Here is a 23564-nt window from a genome sequence, read left to right as displayed (position 1 = left end):
TTAAAGAACAGACAGTTTGATGAGTTATCTTAAGTTCGTTAAAAGTAATCGGATACATTATGTGATCATTTAGTTACCTCCACACTTTCTTTGATACATTCGCTGTTTAGGTTTGTCCTCATTGAAAATATGAACCTATAAAACAATTGACAGGGAGAAACCAGACAGACTCACAGACTTGTAGTTTAAACACAATTTATTTTTCTGCTTAAATAATTACTTGGATCATCCAGTGTAAGCTATGTCGGTTCATCATACATGTCGGTACCAGATTTATCATCAACAATGGATTCTTACGGTGGCTTCGTATGAAAAATAAAATAAAACAGATTTACACAAGAACAGAAAATCCGATATTTTAAATGTTTGATCAACACTGATTTATTTTGTGGTGATTTTAGTCGTTAATAAAAAGGATCAGCTGCGAGTGACGGGGCTAAAAAACACAATCCTCTGTTCTAGTGTAAAATGAAATAAAGATAGAAATCATCAAACCGTCAAAATAAAACAGTCCCCTTGTTAAAAAACCACAGCAGACGTAAAAGCCGACACTCACTTCTAGTGTGATAGACGAGATACAGGAAGAGGTTTTATTAAATGTCACACACACGGGGCTGCGGGGCTGCGGGGGGGTTGGAGTGCAGGTTACGTTCAGGGACACTCCGTAACTTGCTGAAGCGTAAAAATGAAGCTTTGTTATCTTGCTGCTTGGGTGCGGAGTGTGTGTGTGTGTGTTATAAAAAAATAAAAACAGTAATAGATGACAGGTGGTTGAGTTATTGTGACAGAATTACCAGATCCTATGACAGTGCTTTGAATTAGGGCAGAAACTAAAGTAAAAGCGTTAAAGTAACCCGACGTCACATGCAGCAACATCATCATTTGTCCGACGACCATGTTCCACAGACGCAGCGGGAGAAGCTGTTAAAGAAACGTCCGTTTGAAATCAAGCAGGTTTTTTTTTGTTGTTGTCCCATTTGTTTCCCATAGAGTTTTGTTTACCGGTTTCCTTCGGGACGAGCACGTCAGGTACAAACGCATCCACTCTGCCAAGCTTCAACTCAAATCAGTGCATAAACAATCTGTGAAGCTACTGATTTTCTTTTTTTTTAAAAGATTTTTATACAGTGTCATTTATATACAAGAAAATCCCCCCCCTCCCCATTTACTATTATATTTCTTTTTTTTAAATTTTTTTAAAAGAACAACGTGGTACAGCCCAACACGGGGGGGTCCAGGAGGAGAAAATAGACCATATAAGGCGAGTGTCTGAGAGAAATAGAGAGAGAGAGAGAGAGAGAATCGCACGTCTTCCTGTTCTTTTAGTTTTCTTCCCCGTCGACGTCGTCTTTGGCCGCAGACGATTCGCGTTCGTTTCGTGAAAGACGAAAGAAAGTTCCAGCTCACGTCCGGCGTGCGTGTCCTTCGGTGGCGTCGCCTCCGGGACGGTGAGTGAGTGAGTTTGGTGACATGCTCATGCGAAATCAAAAGGAAAGAAACTTGTTTTTGCGTCGTCTCGTGGAAGGAGACCATGCGTTGTGGAGGGGAAGCGTCAGACACGTGGTTTGGCTGATTGACAAGGCGTCGTCTTTGTTTTTTCAGGGACTCGAGTCCGTTTCTCCTCCGAAGGGCGAGTGTGGCGTCGCAGGTGGACGTCCGAGGACCTGGAGGAGAGAAGAGATCACACGTTTTAAAATCTGCAAAATGGATTAAGGCAAAACAGGTGACTTCAGAGGGCATTTTGACCTTGATCTGTGACCTTTTCCCGCCAAAATCAAGTGAATGTTTGTACATAATTTGAAGAAATTCCCTCTAGACGTCGTGTTCACAACAATCGTACGAATGAATGACCCAGAAAGAAGCTTCTCACCAGGTTCAGTTCAGAGCTCCGCCGTTAGGACTGACTCTTCTTCCCTTGTTTCTTGTTGCCGCCGTTTCCAGACTTGAGAAAGACACACAAATAGGTAAAAAGAGACGGAAAGAAGAAAAGAAAAACGTTAGCGAGGTCCTAAATATGACGGAGGTGTGTTAGTGAAGCAGATTCAGCGTCGACAAACCACAGGCTGGAGAAGAGTGAAAAGACAAGAAGGAAGAAAGTTAAAACGACCTTTAAAACGTCTCCAAACCTTGGACTGTAAATAAAGATGGACGACATGACAGCTACACAAAAGTGAAGCCAAATCATCTTGATCACCCCCTAGTGGCTGGCTGCAGTATAGGTCGTAAGCTCCTCCATATTAGTTGATTTAGTTGTATCACCCTGTACTGTACCATGTACTTGTTTGATGGAGACACGTCGTCCATCTTTATTTACAGTCTACGTTCAGAACGGAATCAAACACACGCTCACATCACTTTGTGTTAAAAGGGAGAAAAAACAAGGGAAACGTTTGTAATATTAGTAATTTTCAGGTCCAATCCACAAGCTGACGAGGCTGTTGGTGGACGTGGTAACACTAACTGCTGCAGTGCACTACAGAGGGAACACACAACGCGATACAACCACTGCAAACTACACAACAACGACCCTGCAGCTCTGTCTCAACACCTCCTCAGGCCGAGCTGGGTGTGAGTCCGGTGACAGTTCGGTGATTGAAACAGACGACGGCTTCATGCAGGTGAAAGTGAATCCAGAGAAAAGCTCGGCGGACTAAGTTAGACGCTCGGTTCTAACGCCAACCTCGGGTTTCCCTCTCTGCGCCTCCTCTCCAGACCTCTCCGCCTTGTGGCCCTGTCTGGAGCGCTTCCCTCTCTTCTTGCCCTTCCCCCCGGAGGCTCCTGCGCCAGGAGAAGGAGAAGCAGCGTCTGCTCCACCTGTTGCTACACCAGCACCAGCACCACCAGTAGCACCAACACCACCAGCACCAGCATCACCAGCGGCTTCTCTTTCCTCTGAGGTGACCACACGACGCACAACCTTTCTTATCACCTGTAGGGGGCAGAAGCATGTCAGGGGGGGGGGAAGCAGGAATTTGTGAGGAGAAATAATAGACAGAAGGATGAGGGATGGTAAATTAGAGTGTGAGAGGTGTGCGTTCAAGTGTCTTGGTGGTACACTAGTGTGTGTGTGTGTGTGTGTGTGTGTGTGTGTGTGTGTGTGTGTGTGTGTGTGTGTGTCTGTTTGTGTGAAATGTGGAAGGTGGAGGGTGGAGGGTGATGATGAGGTTACTTTTCTGGTGACCAGATTCCCGTCTTCATCTGTGAACTTCTCCTCCGTCACAGACTCTCCAGGAATGTTTCTGGCCTCCTCTCCCTGAGGTGAAGGTTTGAATGAAGATGGAGGGATGGGTGAGGAGGAGGATGGAGGGATGGAGGGAGGGATGGGTGAGGAGGAGGAGGTAGGGAAGCACGGAGGGGTGAAGGTAAAAAGTAAGGAGGTGTATTTAATGGGCGATTCAGAGATTTGATTGACAGACTTTAGCATGCCTGCAACAGCTGCTGTGAAAATGAAGAATCAGTGGATTTTCATTCATCAACAAAAATAGATTCTGCTCTGTTTTTCTGAAATGAACAACATGGCTCAATCTCCTTGTGATTTCCATCTGAACAAAATAAATAATCCATAATCCACCAGCCAGGAAGCAAAACCAAACAGCAAACACCAGGGCAGGTTGTGTAGTGACTCACAGCAACAGGCAGTGAGTAGCACTTCATGCCACAAACACAAACACACACTGTCTGGCTCCTTTTAAATCTCTCTTAAAGCAACACTATATAACTGTTACTGAACAACAGCGCCCTCTGCATCCACACAACTGGAAGGTGGAAATTACCCATGAACCCCGGCTTCCTGAAGCAGAAACTTTCACTCACTGAACCATCAAAGTTGTGTTCTATTTGGAAACTGCTATTATATTGTAAAAAATTGTGTAGTGTTGCTTTAATGACTAATTTATGAAAGTGTGCGATCTCAGCACTTTATCCTCTCTGATTTGCTAAATCTATTTCCATTTATCTTCATAACATTTAGTTTGTATCTTCCTGTAAACTTTTCCACATCGGTCTGAACATAAAAACTATTTAATAATATTGGGACTAACAGTAAAAGCTCTTATTCACACAGTTGAAATGAAAATCCACTTTGACACGTTCATTTGTCGTCACACTGACTCACAAACACTTCAGCTGCAAACAAACACGCTACAAAAAACATCTGTGCAAACACAACGCAGCAGGAAACGTCTCTGTTCGTCTCCGTGACTCATTCGGCTTCACACAACGCACACGGAGGCATGGAGCTTAATGCGAGCGCACTGCACACCGACTCCCGCTCTGCACACACCGGGTCGCACACACACCGGGTCGCACACACACACCTTGAGGATGACCCGTCTGCGGAACACCCGGGTGGTGACAGTGGTCTCCTCGTCAGAGCTGGACTCCTCAGCTCTGACTCTCCCCTGACGAGCAGCGCAACATTAATGTGTGTTTGTGTGTCAGTTTAACACTTTGTGAGATTCCTTTTTTACAGGAGACATATCATGCTCCTATTACAGATTCATCATTTCAATAAGGGGAAAGGTTTTCATGCTGCAATCTTCAGAAAACATCACTTTCCTCAGACTGTGCATTGCTGCAGCTCTTCTTGTCAGCCTCTGTCTGAAACTCTTGGTTTTACTCTCTTCACATTTGCACATATTTCATAAAATACTCTGTCTTGACCTTTGACTCTCACCTGGACTTTGTGCTGGGACCTGTCTCCGGCCTCGTCCCGTCCTCTGCTTGGTCCCGCGGTGCTGCTCTCCTCCTTCCTCTTGGCCTCCTTCTCCTTAGCTACGTCACTGTGACCTCCGTTCTGTCTGGAGGTCGGAGGAGGCGCCGGCTCCTCCAGTGAATCTGCCAGACTGTCAGGGCTGGTGGGTGTAAAACACAGACAGGAGATTTATTGAGCCTCGATCAGAAACCTGCTGCTCTGACACTAAACGCTGGTGTGTAAATCTGAAGCCTGACGGGACGAAGCCGCCTCCTACCTCCCGCCCATGGCGCCGTGCTGTGCTGATGCCTCTGCGGCTGCGTCGGACGTCTCTCCTCTCCAACCTGGAACTGAACACACTACTTTTTCTGCTTGCCGCACTTGTTCCAGGATGGCGTTCACCCTCTCCTCCGTCATCTCCTCGTCCTCCAGGCCTCCCTCCAGCTTGATGTCCTCCAGCAGACTCTGCAGCCTCTCCTGGGTCATCTCCTCCTCCTCTTCTTCCTCTTCATCCTGCCGTCCGTTTCCGAACAGAGAGTCGGAGGCAGCGCCTGCTTCTTGGCGTTCCTCCAAAGCAACATCTCGCCCGGCCTCCGTCCCGTTTCCTGATTTCTCTACTGTTCTTCTGTCATTACCATAAGAAGCCACTCCCGTCGTCTCTTCCTCTCTTTCTCCGGCGGTCAGGCTGGTGTCTTCTGCCCCAACGATGGGGGGCTCCGGGGCACAGGGGTCAGGGCCCTGGGCGACGGTCGGGGGGGTGCTGCTGGAGGTACTGGTGGTCTGTGTGAGCGAGAGGTCGCTAGGTCTAGTGAGCGTGGTCTTGCTAGGGGAGTCTACGCTAAATTCGCCTTCGCTAAAGAAGCCTTCTGAGCGCAGCGGGGTGGGGGGCTGGTAGTTCAGGTCTGTGGGGGTTTGCAGCTCCAGATCTATATTGTGGTACCCTGGGTGGATGGCAGGAGTAGAGGATTAGAGGATGAGGGGGTCGAAGAGGGGGGAGAGATAAACAAAGAGGGGAGGGAAAGGAGGAGGGGAAGGAGAGGTAGAGTGGTGGTGAGGTGATGGAATGAGAAACACTTGGAACATCTAAAGGTGCCATTTGTTCAAAAGTCACACAGGTTCGATCCCAAAACAGTTTGAAAGCTTCTCAGTGTAAACGAGCTGTGAACACAACACGGACAAACGCACTTTATAAAGTTAAAGTTGCCAATTTTACACATCCTGCAGACGTGAGTTCTATCAACATTAGAGGTTCAGACCATAAACTCCTCAGGAAAAAGTTCATTGACGTTATAAATCAAGTGAGAAGTAGAGTTATGAAGTATTTTCAAAGCAGTGGAGTCGCCCTCTGCTGGCCATTCGAGAGGATGTAGTTTCAGGCATTGGCTTCACTTTCGAAGAGAGTTTAGAACAGAGTGAATATTGAACCAGCATTTATCCGGTGGTCAGAATCACAACTTGCTAACGTTGCTTGATGTCTGCAGGATGTGTAAGTTGACATGTCAGCGTTCAGAGCTCATAGAGACCAGTACACAGTGTTAAGTGCTGCTTTGAGGGTTTTCCTCATGGGAACCTGTGTGTGACAGCTGAACCATCACAGCAGGGACGACACATGATCACATCACAAGAAGATGGAAACAGAAATGAAAGTCAATAGAAAATATAGAATAGAAACTTCACATATACTGTTTTTTTTTTGGGTGGAAAATTCATAAAATCAATCAGGTCGCCTGCAAAAGTTCCTCATGAAGTAAAGGGAGTTCCCGACTTTGTCAGAAAAGATCTTAACTTAAGACCCGGAGTCTTCGAGCTCTTTAAAACTCTTTTAAATCGGCTCGACAGTTTCTGCAGCTAACGAGCAAAAGCTGGAGACGAATCCAGGTAAATTAGTCGTGTTGATTTACACAAAGAGGCAGAAGAGGAGAAGGCGTCTAAATGTAAACCTCAGGGACAGAGTGATCCCGTCTGAAGTAACGAGGGACTCCCGGGGGTAGGGGGGAGGGAGGAGGTGAGGCAGGAAGTGAAGGGGGAGGAGGACAGTGGTGATGTAGAGGAGGAGGAGGAAGAAGAGGAGAAGTAGGGAGAAAGGTCGGAGGAAGAGAGGATGCACAGATTAATGAGGTAGACGGGGGAGTCGAAGGGGGAGAATGGGGAACGTTAACAGAAGGAGAAGATGGAAAAGGGGGAGAGGAAGGAGCGGGTGAGGGGAGGGGGGTGCAAGAAGAGGGAGGAGGTGGAGGTGGAGGTGATTTTGCAGGTGCAGGATTGGGAGGAGGGCGAAGAACGAGAGGAGGAAGGGAGGAAGGTGGAGGAGAAAAGGGCAGATGGAGGGAAGAGGGAGGAAGGTGAGGAGGAGAGAAGAACAAGGAGAAGCTAACAGGAGGAGGGGAGGAGGGGGGAGGAGAGGAGTAACACAAGGTGTAGAAGTGAGGGAGGACGGGAGCGACAGGCTGGACGTAGACAGGAGGTGTCGAGGGGGGGGACGGGAAGTAAAAGACGGAGGAGGGAGGAGAGGAGGAGGTGATGGAGGTAGAGGAGGGAGTAGCAGCAGGGAGAGGAGAGGCGGGCTGAGACGTTTGAGGACACGGGAGGAGCGTAGGAGATCTGAGAATCTTGGGAACTACGTCAGTTATCACACAGAAAAGAATAACAAATGAAAACAGACACAGAACAGGTGTTAGACGAGACTCGGATGAAGAGACAAACGTGAGCATGTAGAAAACCAGTTAATGTGCAGACAGTGGAGTGAACATGTGAGAGAGAAGCTGCAGAAGCGGAGAGACACTCACGGGATCTGCTTATCTCAGCTAAGATAAGCAAGAAAAGAGCCTTAAGGTGGAGAGCAGCAGAAACAGAGTGAAACCCACACAGCGTCCGTGAATCAGCAAATGTTAGCCTTTGTTAGCGGTGGTGTGGTTATTTGCTTTCGGGAGTTAGCCACTAAGAAGCAAGGGAAGAAGAGGAGGAAGAGGAGGAAGAGGAGGAGGAGGCTGCTGGCGTCAAAGCAGGAGAAGCTGCAGCGGAGCGCCGGGGGCCGGGAGGCTCGGAGGAACCCAGGAGACGACAGCTACAGAACAAGCTGACAGCAGTGACACAGAAGCGGAATCATACACTTTGAGAAAAAAAGGGCGTTTCGTTTTCAACCCTCTTGAAGTGTCACCGGAGGCCGAGCACGTCCTCGTCAGCGTGAGCCTCACGGAGACACCCGGGGACGAGTTGAAAAGGCTCCACCCGTTTGAAAGTGTGCTAAAAGTGTATTGTTATAAAAAGCCGACAACATCCCAACAGGCAGCCTCTCACACAAAAAGCCAGAGCCATGCATCGTATATCTGTTTGTCTGTTAAATGTCGGGTTCATCTGGACACGAAGATCATCTTTGTTTCAGGTTTGGTCGAAGCAATCGTTTCACTGATCCTTGTGTTCAGATGACCTTTTAAAAAACCTGATTTGCAACGAGGACCATTTCAGATATTTGCCTGGATTAGAGACATTATTATAATGTATATATCGTTTGATATTTGGGCAAATTGGTAAGTCCAGCTATAGCTAATCACACTTTTTGTTTGTAGTTTACTTCTGGATGTACAATGTTCATACTGAGGTGAACGTAGACATGTGATGATTCTGAATAACAAGCGTCTTTTGTCCAAGAAAAGAAAAGGAAAGATAAAATATTCTTTGAGAAGAGACATATGATGATTTTTCAAAGTCCCTTAATTGAACAATGTGATATAAATATGATCTGTACACATATGTAAGTACCCTAACTGCTGAGTAACTACACAGCTCAAGTACAGCTCCAGTGGCTCAGACGTCATGTGATAACTTTGCCTCAGAGCCTGAAACCCTTGTTCCAGAGTGACAGGCAGGCTGCTTCATGAAATGTATATTTTATATATATAATAATATAATCACGTTTTCCTCAGCGTTCTGAAATCGTCCTCATTGGATCCGTCAAAATCAGAGAAAGAAATATAGTGACTGCCACATTCAATTTTCATTTCAGAGGAAAGAGAGAAATACAGAAAGAGGGATGAAAGGACTTCATACTGGTTAAAAGCAAGCATGCCATTACTATAGATTAGTTAGGATTAGTTTTTTGTTAAGTGTTTAAATAGCATCTGACACAAATCGATCACAGGGAATAAATTTGAAACCTGTAAGGTGCAGATAAACATGTGGAGCCGGTGTCCTAACCCAACTGAAAAATGTGCTTCAGTGGTTGTTTCAGCAATGAGATCGTCGACATTGTTCAGATGGGACAGAAGCACCAGTTAACTGGCAGCTTATTTTCGTCAGGATCATGCTTTTTTTCGGACATTTTAACACATAATAAAAAAAAGTCTCATGCACCCAAACTGGTACAGACTTTCCTGCACTTATCTATATATCAATAAGTCTACATATAGATATATAGATAATCACCCGAATATCTTTATCACTTTCCATTCATGTTCCAGTGACTGAGTGCTACGGATTAACTGCCCAGCGTTGGAGAAACTAACAAACCAACTGGAGTGACTGCATCATGACGACGACTCGACTGCTTCTATCGGCTGAAGGTCCGTTCACTAGGAGCTCAGTGAACCTGCTTTTTTCTATCAGCTCCTAATTTACTTCCACTGCTCGGTTAAGCCTGATTGGTTCTGGGTTTGTTTCCTGACTGTCTGGCTGAGAGAGGAGGTGAAGAAGGGTGAAGGGATAGACTGAGAGATAGACTGAGAGTTCAGCTAGGGTGGGCTACACTTTACCATCGGACTGATCCGGGAATACTGCGTTATCATCGGCAAAGCAGCGTGTGCCTGAAATGTTACCGTAGTCAAATATGGGCCCTTCCAGCAAAGTCACAATATCCAACCGATTGATCTTAGTCAGCACCGCAGTTAAAGCGTCCGCTGCAGGGAGAAGCAGAGACATCACATCAGGGCCTCGACACATTAAATACAAGTAGACCTGGATATGAAACGACAACACACACACAAACACACACACGCTGCTTACTTGTGGCATTTTTACCATCCCTGTGCACCCATTTCTTTAGGAGCATGAAACTCTGCGCTGTGAGGGAATTGGGGTTTTCCACTCGGATGAAGTTGATTTCATCCACAGGGAATTCCATCTCCCTGGCCAGCTCTGCAACAAACAGCCACAATGAAACAAAATTATTATTTTTCTGGAGAAAGTCAAAAGAGAAAGTCTAATTTCTAGTGAGATCAATTTCTACACTGTCTTTTATCAACCGTCAAGTGACAAATGTTCTTTGTAAGTGACTGAAAATCAAAAACACCACTGCTATCCTCCCTTTTGGTTTGAACTGTGTGATAGTGTGTTATATAAGATCAAATAAATATACTGATCTTGTAAGTATTAATAATGCACAAATACTGAGTCTGTATTTAAGTATGAAACATATAAATTAGTTATGTGGAGAAAGCCTGAGAGAGAGAAGAGGAAAAAACATATATCCAATAGTTCTGTGTGTCATAATTGGTCCTTTTTGGATTTTCTTTAGATTCTTTCTTTCCCTTTGTCTTTCTTCACATGTTCTATAAACATAATACTAGAAGATGTACGTGTTTGAAATCAGGGCTGTCTGGTTACCCCCCATAGGGATCAGCTAAACGTTATCTGATGTAACTGTAGCACACACTTTCCCTTGTGTTTATTTCATTCGTGCTTGTTCACTAAATAATTACCGCTGCCAAACCCAGTGTGAAGGAAATGAGGGAGTGAACCTTGTTCAGACGAGCGCTGTAAATCTATAAACCCTGAGAACATAATGTTCAGCAGATCTGCTTGTTTCCCTGCAGCTCTGCAACAAGCAACACGCGTTAAATATGGATTAGCATCCTTTCCCCCGACAGAGCACTCACTTACAAGTACTCACACTCGCGCACACTTTAGAGGATGACAGCGCAACCCACTCACACACATGCACGCAGGCGTGGGGCCGTGCTGCAGTGCAGGTGGAGGCTCGGACTGAACTGCAGAGGCCACACCCTTATCTCCACAATAAACTGTGTGCAGAAATACCATCACTCTGTCGCTCTTAGAAACACTCCAACGCAAAGCTAGAGGCTAAATACACGTCTATACAACCGTTTAACTATTCAAATAAATAACACATGGATTATTTTATAAATGTTTTGGGGCTTTACTCCAAATATGTCTCTGATTAGATTTCACAAATTAGATTAAAAAGTTCCACAGCAATTTGAGGTTTTGTAATTCTCCTGTAATTTCCTCCTGGGATGTTGAATGTGTATTGATGATGATGATGATGATGATGATGATGTACAGTTTGTGACTAACACTAGTGCACTATCACTGCAGCACTGCTGAGTCAAGCCGTTCTATACCAGACGTCCACCAGATGGCAACAAACACTGTGAAACTGCTCGTTTGAGGGTTGGACTGAATCCAGCTGATTCATGCACACTGGGCGTTCTGTATAGTTCACAAGATGAATCCTCCCTGTTAGAAACCATCAGTATCGTATCCAGTGCAACGACTGGAAATGAATAAAAGTGCGTGAGTTTGAGTTTTAATTCCAACGCTGCAGCTTTTTTTCTTTTTGTTCTGATTTCCATAATAAAATAATAAATTCTGCTCGGTGCTTGTTCTTGTGGTCGACGTGTGTGAACTCACCGGTCCAGCTGAGTCCGAGGTGGTCGGCCACGATGGCCATGCGGAGGTCTGTCCTCTCACAGGGACTCTGAGGGCCTGTGAGCAGGGAGGGGGGGGCAGGACACAAACAGTTAAATGAGGTTCTTATAAAATGGCTGCAGAGGGGAGCAATAATATTTGATGGGAAAAAAAGAGATTGGGATTGTGAACTAAAGTCTGATGTGGGCTGTTTATATAGATGTGGTGTCATTATCCACACTGAAGACCTGTGGGTGGAGCTCTTTGTAAATAAGATGAGTTTCTGCCTCTTTTGCCATTTTCTGAGGAGATTTTAATGTTTAACACAAAGACCAACTTTAGCTCACTGTCCCATGATTCACCTTTAAAAAAAAAAAGACAGATTTTCTGGCCAGACAATCCTCGATGATTCGGTTTAGATACGAATGTTTGTTTATGGGAAATTATTTAGACACTGGAAAGCATAAATATACTTGTTTGTAGTTATTTTCTAGCTGAAGAGAGATTCATATTAAAGGAGACATATTCAAAAACTGAATAATCAACTCTCATCTGCCTGTTCAATATGAAGCTGGAGCAAGGACATGGCTTAGCTTAGCTTAGCATTAAGACTGGAGACACATGGAAACAGCTAGCCTGGTTCTGTCTAAAGCTAAAAACAACCCAGCACATTACCACCACAAACTATATGTTATATCTAGAAACTAAACCATTACTAAGTCCTGAGAATTGCAGTAATCCTATTTTTGGGCTAACACTATGCAGCATAAATGAGAACGCTGATTTTTACAAAATACAATCACGAGCACGAGGATCTGTGAGGCCAGAAAAGAAAAGAAGAACAAAAATCACACTTTCACAGTAAAATGTATGATGTCCAGTAGAATTAGTATTAGTAGAAGTAAGAGTTCAGCGTCAGAGACTCTGGTTTCACATCACTAGCAACAAACGATCTACCACCAGGCAACATTCCCTCCCACTGGAAAAAAACAATTCACGACCTTAAACTTGTAATCAAAAGAAATCCAGCGGCACAAGTTTTTTTTTTTTCCCACCAGCGTAGAATCGACTCCGTCCCGTGCGGCTGACGCTCACGATGATTGTCAAGTTTAGTCGCTGAATTGTTTTCGCAGTGAACTCAGAGAGCAAAGGTTCCACCCAATAATATCTACAGACCAGGCAGGCAGACCAAAAACACACACAAGGTCATATTCTTCCCAGACGGTCATTTACAAGTCGGTCTTACTCAGGTCTAGAGTGGAGGTGAGGGGGGTGTGGTGTCGTGTGGTGAGATGCAGAACTACCTGAGTCTTGGTGTGGTATGAAACTGAGCATCTAAACTCGTGTGCTTATTTGAAAACCGATGCTGACACTGACTGATATTGCACTTCCTCTACCTGACCAGAGAAATCACTGTTGTCCGTAGTAAAGCTTTCATTATTTCTAAGAGGTCAAAAAGTAAGACGCTAACTGATTTTGAGTATTTCTCCTCCAGTCGCTGACTCTCCGTGTTGTAGCCTCTACGTCTAAGTCAGACAGCACAGGACACAGATAACAAGAATGACAGGAAGAAGTGACAGCTACACTCACGTCACATCACAAATCACCCACAACGGCTACATGCATCTCACTGAGAAAGATAGAGTAGAACAAGTTTTTAGAAAGAGTTTACAAACTAGTCTGGTTCTCCGTGACAGGAGCCTTGATTGGTTGATCAACCTGACTCCCTTCCTCCTTCTGCTCTTGCTCCTTTTCTCCAAGTGTCCGCCTACTCTTCCTCCTCCTCCTCCTCCTCATCTCACTGCTGGCCTGCTCAACCTCAGCTTTCACATCTCTAGCAGATGGTGTTGGTGTGGTGGTGGAGGTGGAGGTAGAGGTGCGTGAAGGGCAGGAGCTTCTAGAGGCTCTAGATGGCTCTGACAGGGACGTGTTCCTGGTCGTGCTGAGGCTGCAGCTCTCTTCGTCCTCAATGGGCTGTGTTTTCCCCCCTAAGCTTGTTTCAGCCTCCTTGGGAAGAGTCTGCTTCAAATCACTGGTTCCCTGGCTGCTACCAGACCTTGGTCTTAAGGTTTTTGAGACCACAACACTGTTTCTCCTCCCAGTCTCCATTGTGCTACTTCTACCTGGGACTACCTCAGTGCTGGATCTGCTTTTAGTTTTCTGTTTACTACCCTTAGTAGTTTTAACGCTTCTATCACAAACCGCAGATTTTATACTAACCTGCTTCTGTGCCTGAGAACATATGGGGTATTTAATGGCTTTCATTACTGGGATTCTAGATTTAGGAGATAAATCCCCAAAGGGGTCTGATCTTTCCCTGACTCTATGCATTGCCTGTTTCCTTTCTTTGAATTTAACAACATTTCCTTGTGCCTTGTCTTTCACTATTGGTCGACTAAGGCTGCATAGTTTGTGGCTAGACGCCCTCACTGGTAACCTAGACTTGCATATCTGGGGTTTGACATTTATGGCTCTTGTATTTTTTATTGCTACATTAGAACAAGCCCTGGCTTCCCTGCTGTTCACGTCTAGCTGCTTGAAGGATGCTTCTATCCTGCTTATCTCCTGCTGTCCTGATGAGGACAAGTTGAACACGTGACTGCCAGCCCCAACGACGTCTGAGTGGTCAGAATGGGAGACAGGTATATTGCTACTGGTATTTCTACTCTGGGGATTGCTTATCAGTTGTGAAGGTGCAGAAAAATGATCTGTGCTTTGGTAGTCGGGGATCTGATTACCTGAGGTCCAATCCAAATCCTCTCTTTGCTTGGACATACCTGAAGGAAGTGTGTGATTTGAATAATAATCTGTCATGTGTGACGCATTAAAACTAGAACAATCTATATAGTTTGAGGTTACAGAAAAATAACTATCTACAACTGAGCCTGAGTTCATGTCATGAGAATTATTAAAGGTGCCAGTTCTACATTTACAACTGCTATCTGAAGACTCAGAGGGTTTATCAGAGGACGACTTGAGTCCTGTTCTAAAAGTGGAGAATTTCAGATCAGTGTTGGAAGTCGAGCCTCTGCATGTGCTGTAGATTGCGGCCGGATTTGATATTTCTAGCTGGACAGTGGTCGTCTGAATAGAGACTTGAGGGACTGCTGAGGTATCTGTAGGATCCTGAGTACTAAACTGGTTTCTGTCTTGTGAGGAGGCATCTATCTCATAGTCCCTGACACTGTATCTACCCGCCGAGTAGCAATGCTCACCAATCTGAAAAAACTGCAGCCTCTCTTCCACCATGTCCCTCTTGCTCATGTCAATTGCACCACTGCGTGTCATCTCAAACATCTTCCCTTCATGGAAGGGGAATGGATTCGGCTCGCTCGTCGGTGTGCTATCGTCCGTCGGCGTTCGGGCCGGGGTAGTGTCGGGTGTGGTGGCCTGAGACTGTTCATCCACTGCTAGTCCAAAAGGCTTAGGCTCACCACTGCTATCCCGTGTCTCTCCCATGTCAACGACTTCCTCCGCTCCACCTTTACTGGGCCAGGGGTCAAAGTCCAGCCCCTTGGTGGCAACAGTCTTAAAAGGAGAGTTAAATTCCTCCTCTAACTTATAACTAAAGTAAGTGTCTGAAAACCCCTCTTTATCTGAGGGTTTTAGTTCCTGACCTTTAACCCCACCGTTAGTAAACTCATCAGGATTTCCTCCATTTAAGGGGGTATCTTTTGGGCAAGCATCCTTTGGACATTCTTCTGGGGTTTTCTCCTCCTCAATAACTTCCAGTTTGGACTGGGGGAAACAGCGGTCCGAGGACCTAAATGTGTCTGTCGCCCACACATCTCTCCGGCTGTCGGGAAGACCAAACAGCCGTAGATCCGCCTGCTCACAGAGGCCGTCGTCCTCATCCTGAAGTTCATATCCGTCTAAGGAGTCTATCTCTGTTGCATCTGTGTCATGAGAAAATTCAGCTGTTGTGGCTATTGAACAGTCTGTTATTGATTGGTCGTTTCCATTCTGTTCATAATCATCGTCCTCTACTTTGCCATTAGAACCATTGGAGCCATTGGTCGCACCATTCAGTTCTTTGCTATTTCCATTTTTGTCGGGTTTTTTAGATTTCAATTCGCTCTCCTTCTTCTTGGCCTCCTCGTCCTCCTGCTTAAAACCTAATTTCCTACAGGGAATTGTCTGGTAGATTGACTTATCATCTTCATCATTTGACTGACTGTCATCTGATCCGGGGGGGACTGGGGAAGGGGGTACAATTCGTATAATGGGTTCGGTCAGATGCAGATGCTTGTCATGTTCTTCTTGTAAGTTAACCTCCATCATTTCTGAATCAGCCTCCGACGAGGCACAGGAACCTTTCCTCTCTGAGTCTGATATTTCTGAAGTTGAGTCCAGAGGGGGAGGGGGAGGGAACTCAATATATGCAATACCTTTGTCCTTTGAGACTTCTTGATGCTCCTGCCCAGTTATATCATATTGTCCACCATTGCTTGCTTCTTGCTGGTTGAACAGTATTGCTAATTCCTGACGGTTATCATTCATTTCCATTTCTTGCTTATTAGCATTAGCCAGGTCTGCTATGGTGCTAGCTTTCCTTTCTGGCAGGGCCTCTGTAAAAGAGAAAACAGTGTTGCTTTGTTCATCCCCCTCCGATTCCTCAGATAACTCCAGGATGGGGCTGGGTTTCCCCGGTATGAATCCCATGAAGCCATCAGTGGTCCTGGTCATGAGGTCATAGCTGACTTCCTCAGAGCTGGGGGTCTCGGGGGTAAGGGGGCTTTTCCCTGAGCTGTCTATGAACGACACCTGTTCGAGCGTGTCATCATCTGGGCTTATGGGGCTGAGGGCTGAGTTTGAATTCTGTTTGACAGTGTACAGTGCTCCTTTCGCCTCCCTCTCCGCTTGCCTGCCCACCTGGACACTGACGTACACCGGTAGCGTTTTAATACCCTTGAAGTTCTCTTTGGTTGTTATCGCAGCTGGAGGAGTGAGGACATTCTCCAGCGTTTCTCTAGGGCTCGTGAGATTATTGGAGTTGGAATCTCTGAGTGCATTATCTAGAATTTCGATGGATAGATTTTCATTTGTCTTTTGCGGGGTTGTCTCAAGACTCATCTGCACTTTGCTTTTCGCTAATGTCGGTATCTGTGAGGGTTTGGTTACGGTCTGTTTCTTTGCGAGGTCACTTTCTGCTGTAGAGGAGGCTTTTCTCACAGGAATTTGAGAATCTGTCTTTTTTCTGAGATTTTTGTTTAACGGTTCCTCACCATCTTTTTTGGGAAGCTCAGCTACTAACTCTTTGGATGCTGACTCACTTTTTGTGATTTGTTGATATCTCTTAGTATTACTATCTATAAGTTTGTCAGGATGAACAATAGGTGTCTGAACTTTCTGACCTTTATTGCTTTCTTTAATTTCCTGAGAAACACTGGAATGAATCTCTCTCGCTTTAGTAGTTGCTTTGTGAAACTCAACTTCACTAGTTTGTCTTTGGATAGAAGCCTCTGGGATTCTGTTATTTGAAGGTTTGTCTCCTGTATGTTTTGGGACTTGAGGTGTGGGCGTTAGAGAAGGTTTACTCCTATCTAATGTAGCACATTTGTCCTTTTCAACATCATTTTTCATGCTATCCTCTTCTGATTTTTCAGACACATTTGACGCTTTTCCTCCTGCAAAAAACTGTAAAACGGGAAGTTTGCTCTCCTGTAGTTTTTTAACTGAAGGTTTCGGCTGCACCGGAGGAGGAATTTTTCTCGGACTAGACTGACTTTGTTTCTGAGCGTCAGATTCAAATTTCATCCTCACAGAACTGACGTTGGATGTTGATTTTACGTGGGAGGGAGAAGACGGTGCAGACTCACTGGTCTTAGTTTGTTGTGTGATTTTACTATCACTCATACTAGACTGCACTGTTCTTTGAGGGCTGCTTGGTAAGCTACAACTTTTCTTTTCAGTTATTATTTTTACAACTGAGGGCTCTCTGACTTTGCTTTTACCTTCTTCCTCTGCCCTAGGTTTCTGTTGTATTTTCTCAGGGCTACCGCAGGCTGAACTAGGCCAAGATCTGTTCTCCTTTATCTCCCGTCTCACAGGCTTTTTCTCAGGGGACTGCAACTCATCGTTGAGCTTCTCAGTTTTGTCTCGGAAGAACTGTGATACCTCACTGAGTTTTTCTTCAGCTTCCTTAACAGTTTGGTCGACCCTATCCTCATAAAGGAGCTTATCCCTGCTTCTGTCATGTTTATCCTCAGTAAATCTCATCCACACTGCATGCTTGGGGCTACCCGGTTCTGTGGAGTAATGAAGCACTGTCACCTTGTCAAACTGAGATGGGTCATCCCTGTGCACGAATTTTCCAGATTTAGCCGACCCATCTTTTGATGACTTAGAGACAAACTCTCTTTTGGGGCTTCCTCGCTGCTGACTCATGCTATTAGAGCTATGGCTACCAATCTCTTCTGAAATAAATTGGTGGTTTCTGTCAGTCATCCCTGTTGTATCCTCTGTGTCAGAGTGAGACAGGGAAGACGCATCAAGTTTTTCTGACAGAAGCATTTTCTCTGCATACTTATATGACTCTCCTCTGATCTCTGACAGCTCATCATCACAGTATTCTATGGATTGCTGACTCAATAGTTTAAGGGCTTTATAAGAATCATCTGCCATCAGCTGAGCGGAGCTTGGACGACTGTCTTCCTCGTGTGACACCGGGGTGTTAACTCTGGATGTTTCCAGAAAAGTCGGCAGGGATTCTTCGGCAGTAAGCTCCTCTTCTTCCTGTTGGACCTCATCGTAATCACCAAGTTCCTTAATTCCACGATCCCCTTTGTAGACATAAAGCTCCGGGTGTTTTTTAGTTTCCCTAAAAATAACCTCAGTCGGCTCGGCTGTGCTGTGGCCCTTTTCAATATGAACCTCAATTATTCTTTCCACTTTTGGTTTAGATTTACTGTCTCTGTCTAGAAATCTGGGAGTCAACTCATCGCCCTTGACAGAATCCTGACTAGCCTTGTGTTCAAAAAGCCCGGCCAGCTCTTTAGATGGGTCCCTCCCTGACTGGAAAGCTTTCATGATATCTCTGACCGACATACCTTCCTCTATCATCTCAGCAGCATCGGTCAGTTGGGGCTTGTGATAGACCATTCTAGTGGTAGTAGTAATATGAGTTTCCTCTTTGAGACACATGCTTTTGTTCATCATGGAGTCCTCCTCTGGTATTTTCAACTGTAAGGCTTTGGTGCAGTTTGATGAAGCTGCATCTAGAGCTAAAGAAGGGGGGGCATATGCAGCCTCCTCCATGAGTAGAGGCTCAAAAGGATCATCAGGATGCTCATAGCTCCTGATGTGGACCACCTCGGTCCTGGTCTCAGTGACACAGGGAGGGATAGGGGAGTCTGTGAATAAAGGCTTTGGTCCAGTGCTCTCTGCGCTCTGAGGAGCGGAGGGTGTCTTTTCACTCCTCGTCTCAAACCCACTGTCTGACAGGGGACTCTTATCTTGCTCGTGAGACAGGTCCTCAGGAGACTCCAAAATAGACTCCGAACCTTGATATGACTCTGTAAGTTTGCTTAGGTCCTTCTCTGAGGGAGACCGTAGCATGCCTGAGACTGGTGGAGGCATTTTGAGTTTGTGCTCTTGTATGGACATAGATGGCTTGAGAACACGTTTCTGTTTCTCTTCGCCTTCCCTTCTTGCCTCCTCCTCATACCGACATTTCAATTCGTTCATTTTGGAGACAGAGTTGGCCCCTGTGTCATTTGTTAAATAATCTACTACTTTGGCCAAATCTAAGTCTCTGCTTGACATGGAGTGTTGCCTGAGACGGAGTGTGTTTTCCTCGAATGGAGGGTAAAAGTCTGCGAAAGCACTATTTTGTGCTTCATCAAGCTCATCTTTGGAAAATTCCTCCCATTCATCCTCTGACTCTCTCTCTCTACTGACAATGGTCCTACGTTCACACACAATATCTTGCTGTAATATCTCACTGACTTTTGCTAAATCTTCTTTCACTTTCTCCACTAAGGTAAATGGCTCGTCATCCTCTAGCTTGGGCTCTTTTGGAGTTCCAGTACGTGAAGTCTGAACAGTTTTGGCGGCTGTCTGTGTGTCTGTCTGTAAGATAGCTGTCATTCTCATCAGATCCTCTTTCATGTCAGCTACATCTTTTAATATCTCCTGGTTGGAAGTTGCTGTTGGGTGGATGATGGCTGGTGTGATAAATGGTGGGGATTTCAATTGGGAATTGATTTTTGTTGTGGTGAGACATGAAGACAAAGAGGACGATGGGAAGGAGGCATGAGGGGAATCCGGCAGTGCCATTTTGAGAGATCCTGGCCCTGATCTGACAGGAGTCTCTGGGATCATGTTGAGCAACGAATACACCGGCACAGTCACTGTATTAGATGAAACTGTGGAGTTGGAAGAAGAAGCTCCAGATCTCAGAGAACCATAAGCAGAGCTTGCTGTTGCAGATCTACGTGAGGAGGACCGTGATTTAAGAGTGCCATAACCCGAAACAGAGCACGTGTCCATAGCTTCATTTATAGCCGCACTGACACCAGACGTTGCCGCATGGGTGGTGGCCTGGATCCTCTCCTGCAGACTGCAACTCCTCTCAGAGGGAATACGAGAAGAGGAGGAGGAGGATGGTGTAGAGGAGGAGGAGGAAGGGTATTTAACAGGTGAAACTGATCCATTCATCATTTCTGAATACATTTCTGAGGAAGCAATGGTTGTTTGCCCATTTGAGGAGAGAGACGAGAGGGTGGATCTCCCTCCTTGGGATGAAAGTGTTGAATCGCCACAGGTTTTCAAAGAAGACATGCTGGAGATGCTTTTAACAGAGGGAAGGTTAGATGTCCCTGGTTCTGGCACAACTGTGGAGCCATGGGTAGTTTTAAAAGGCAGATTAGCATTGTACATGTTGTAAAGTGTCTTTGGTGATGCTGGAGCAGTAATGGGAGCTGAGGACCTCTCTGACACAGAACCATTGGGTATTGAGTGAAGTGGGGAAGTCCGTGATGTGTAAGCGGAAGCGAGGTTCTTGATAGAAGCTGGATCTGTCGCAGGCTTATGGGGACTTCCAGAGGACACGAGGCTGGCAGATCCCTGGACAGGGTACTGACCCTGCTGGACAACGGTTTTAATGGGCGAAGGCATAGTCCTGTAGGACCTGATGGGGGATGAGTTCACTTTGTCACTAAATGATTTAACTGGGGATGACAGGTTAGGTGGTGCTGGTGGAGCTCCCAGGGTGGCTTTGATAGTTGCAGCGCATGCAGGTGATGGGGAGGCGAGGGGCCAGGTCGATCTCATTGGAGAAGCAGCTGGTGAGGCTGAATCGGTATAGCTGAGGGAACCCCCCAGTCCGATGTGCTTCGTCTGACCAGGGACGGTAATAGGAGCAGTCGACCACGGTGGGAAAGGTCTGGTTGGAAAGACAGGTTTGTGAGGGTAACCAGCAGGCAGTGTTCTTGCGGCTGCGCTTCGCTCAACTGCAGCTTCTTCAGATGAGATTGTAGAAATAATAGTGAAGAAGGAATGGAAAAAAGAATCAAAAGAATGTGGAATAGTAAAGGTAACCAAAAATTATGTTGGGGAAGGGAAAGGAAGATAAAAAAAGTGAAAGAAGAGATCAGAGGAGGAAGAGTAGGTCAGTGACGCAGTCCTGGTATCAAGGAAGGAAAAACAGCAGTTTTAAGAAGTGCTATGAAAGGAAAATGTTGTGTTCCTGTGTGATTGGCGATTGGAGGATGACTCAAAGAGCAACAGCAACAACATGATGAATAAACTGAACAAAGCACAATCAGCAGCAAAGTAAAACACCCGAGACAATGGGATAAAACTGACTAGACTGACAACAGAACAATGGAAAAACAGATGAACCAGGAACAACACAAAACAACTTTTTTTTTCTGTGGATTTCAGATGATATTGTATTGTATGGATTCTGGCTCTAATTCCAATCTGGTCTTAAAGTGCCTTTTATCTGTTTGGTCCAACACCATGATGACAGATTCCCCAAAGACAATTTGGAAACTATCATACAACAGAGCCTAGGGCTGCAGAAGTCTACATTGTCTATTTATTACGTAAAAAAACAAAATATAACAAAAAAGATTTGGCCCATTTTGTCATGCAAGATCCATAACAACTGGTGACAAGCAGAGAGTGTGAAAAACTGAAAAGACAAACCTGAAAAAAAGCCAAACTCAAGACCACCTCACATGCACTTTGTCCCACAAATCGCTGCTAAGTCTCAAAGCCAAAAAAAGAGCTTTAACCCCTTGAAATTTTACTTTGACCCCCTTTCAAAAGGCCCATTCACATTGTGGTCGCAAGTCAAAGAACTTCTTTTTGATGTTGCTGCATTTTGACTTCATATAACTCAGCAATGGAAACAAACCCAGAAAGAGTACAACTCATAATGTGGGCAAGCACAGCACAACAACTCAAAAACAACGCATTGACCCATGCAAGAATATGTACCATGTCATTAACAAGCATGTGGACAGTGCAGGTCATGTAGGATGAGAAATATGCATTGATTCCATTAGGTCACATCTATCTACATACTGATCACGCATTTTACAGGTTAAGTAAAAGTATTAATACTGTAAACTCACTAATTCCCGGTAACTCGGCATACTTATATATTCATCAAAGGGTTTGTTAGTGAAAATGTTAAACTCACTCAGTGCAGGCTCGGCCAGATAGCTGTAGCGCTTACGTAAGGCTAGAGATGCAAAGGTATGACGTCGCTCTGGCTTTTCAGTCTGCAACAATAGTAAACAACACAAAATCCTTTCAGTTCCCGGTCACCCTGTGTTGTTTAACGCTGCCAAACGGGCAACATTAGGACCTTATCATATAAAATTAAAGCACATCCAATAACCTGCGTTAGCTGATATTAACATAACAACAAAACCAGTTTTTAATAGCAGCAAACTCTTCTTTAACAGTATTTACTGCACTTCAGTCTACAGCTCTAAAGTGCTGCTTACAGTAAGTGTAAGCGAGTTAAGCCAAGCTTGTCAAAGTTTTAAGGACTTAAAGGAGTAAATAATCAACTTTAAATTAATGTGAAAGGTTAAATCTTGACTGAAAAACAAAGGAACTTAAGTATTTATAATCTTAAAAAGCCATTTATATCACGTAATGTAGAACGCAAAGAATATCGCACTAGACATTAATCATATCTTTTCATATCTATAATACAGTATATCATGCAAAATTGAGCGGCTTTAGGTTGCTATGATCAAGGAAAGCTTTTATTTCCTTCGGAGAAGCGGAAAGAATAAGGCTATGATGAGCAGAGCAGGGCCACTAGAGATCTGGCGCAGAGGACAGCACATGGTGGGGGGGTGTGGTTTACCTCATCCTCGGCATCTGACTCCATTTCCTGGTTCCCAAGATGCATTGCAGAAACGGAGGGGGAGTAACATAAGATGGAAAGCAGGGGGGAAAAGAAACATCAGGATGTGAAAAAGGAGTGAGTGACAGAAGCAACAACTCAGAAGCCACTTCAGCAAATGAAAAAATGAAATAAAACACCAAACACACACCAAAGTAAGAAAAAGAGAGCAAAGCGCCAACGTTCAGGAGCGAGAGAACAGCAAATGAAGTCAAGCCACAAAAAGCCAGCCGGAGAATCAAAAGAAGCCCTCAGCCAAAAAGCAAGTCACCCAAATCAAAAGATAGGAATATAATGAAACAGCCAATGATAAGAATCCACAGCTTAAAAAATTCCAATAGACACAGAGAGAAGCTTTAAACAGATAAAAGACACGGAGGCGGCAGTTTGGCCAAAGTCTTTCTCTGTCTTTCATCGTTCGGTGTTATTGGGGATGAAACTACCCTGAACAGTATGAGTATGGTCATGGAGGGTGAAGACAGAGAATGGTGAGTTCACGCCGCCTTACCTTCTTCACCGCAGGAAGCGTGATGTTCAGGTTGCACACGGCCGTCTGCGGGACACCTTTTATGCTCTTACACTCTTTGAGGAAAGTGAGACGACCGCAGGGCTCCTGGCTCGGGTCCCTCACCTGGAGGGAGAACATTACCTCATGTTGCTGGTGCGTTTAAAAGGTAGTAGTCACTGCTGATCAGTTGACCCACAGAAAGTAATCAGGGATTCTTTTTATTAGATTAACTTGCAGCAAAGGATTGATTACGGATTCAATTAAGTTAACGGGTCAATCGTTGCGGTTAACTAGCTGTGGCGAGGGGAACTAGGTCACACCCTGTGGATCGGGTCGATTACACTTAAAGC

The 23564-nt window shown here is 45.1% G+C and overlaps 1 protein-coding gene across 1 annotated transcript in view; it reads right to left on the bottom strand.

Moving 5' to 3' along the window:
- Positions 1–178: 178 nt before the first annotated feature.
- Positions 179–23564, bottom strand: part of LOC133027532 (ankyrin-3-like) — a 76555-nt gene continuing 53169 nt past the window's right edge. The window contains exons 38-51 of the mRNA XM_061094556.1: positions 23215–23337; positions 22668–22694; positions 21987–22068; positions 14551–20796; positions 11339–11413; positions 9692–9823; positions 9442–9585; positions 4971–5634; positions 4676–4853; positions 4317–4400; positions 3170–3253; positions 2681–2929; positions 1871–1942; positions 179–1664 (exon numbers count right to left, since the gene is read on the bottom strand). Of these exons, the coding sequence (XP_060950539.1) occupies positions 1895–1942; positions 2681–2929; positions 3170–3253; positions 4317–4400; positions 4676–4853; positions 4971–5634; positions 9442–9585; positions 9692–9823; positions 11339–11413; positions 14551–20796; positions 21987–22068; positions 22668–22694; positions 23215–23337 (8136 nt within the window). The 3' untranslated portion in view covers positions 179–1664; positions 1871–1894. The remainder of the gene's footprint in view (positions 1665–1870; positions 1943–2680; positions 2930–3169; positions 3254–4316; positions 4401–4675; positions 4854–4970; positions 5635–9441; positions 9586–9691; positions 9824–11338; positions 11414–14550; positions 20797–21986; positions 22069–22667; positions 22695–23214; positions 23338–23564) is intronic.

The sequence above is a fragment of the Limanda limanda genome, chromosome 21 (genome assembly GCF_963576545.1).
Source record: "Limanda limanda chromosome 21, fLimLim1.1, whole genome shotgun sequence".
NCBI lineage: Eukaryota > Metazoa > Chordata > Actinopteri > Pleuronectiformes > Pleuronectidae > Limanda > Limanda limanda.
Note: the sequence above shows the minus strand (reverse complement) of the source record. Positions and strands in the feature narration are given on the sequence as shown.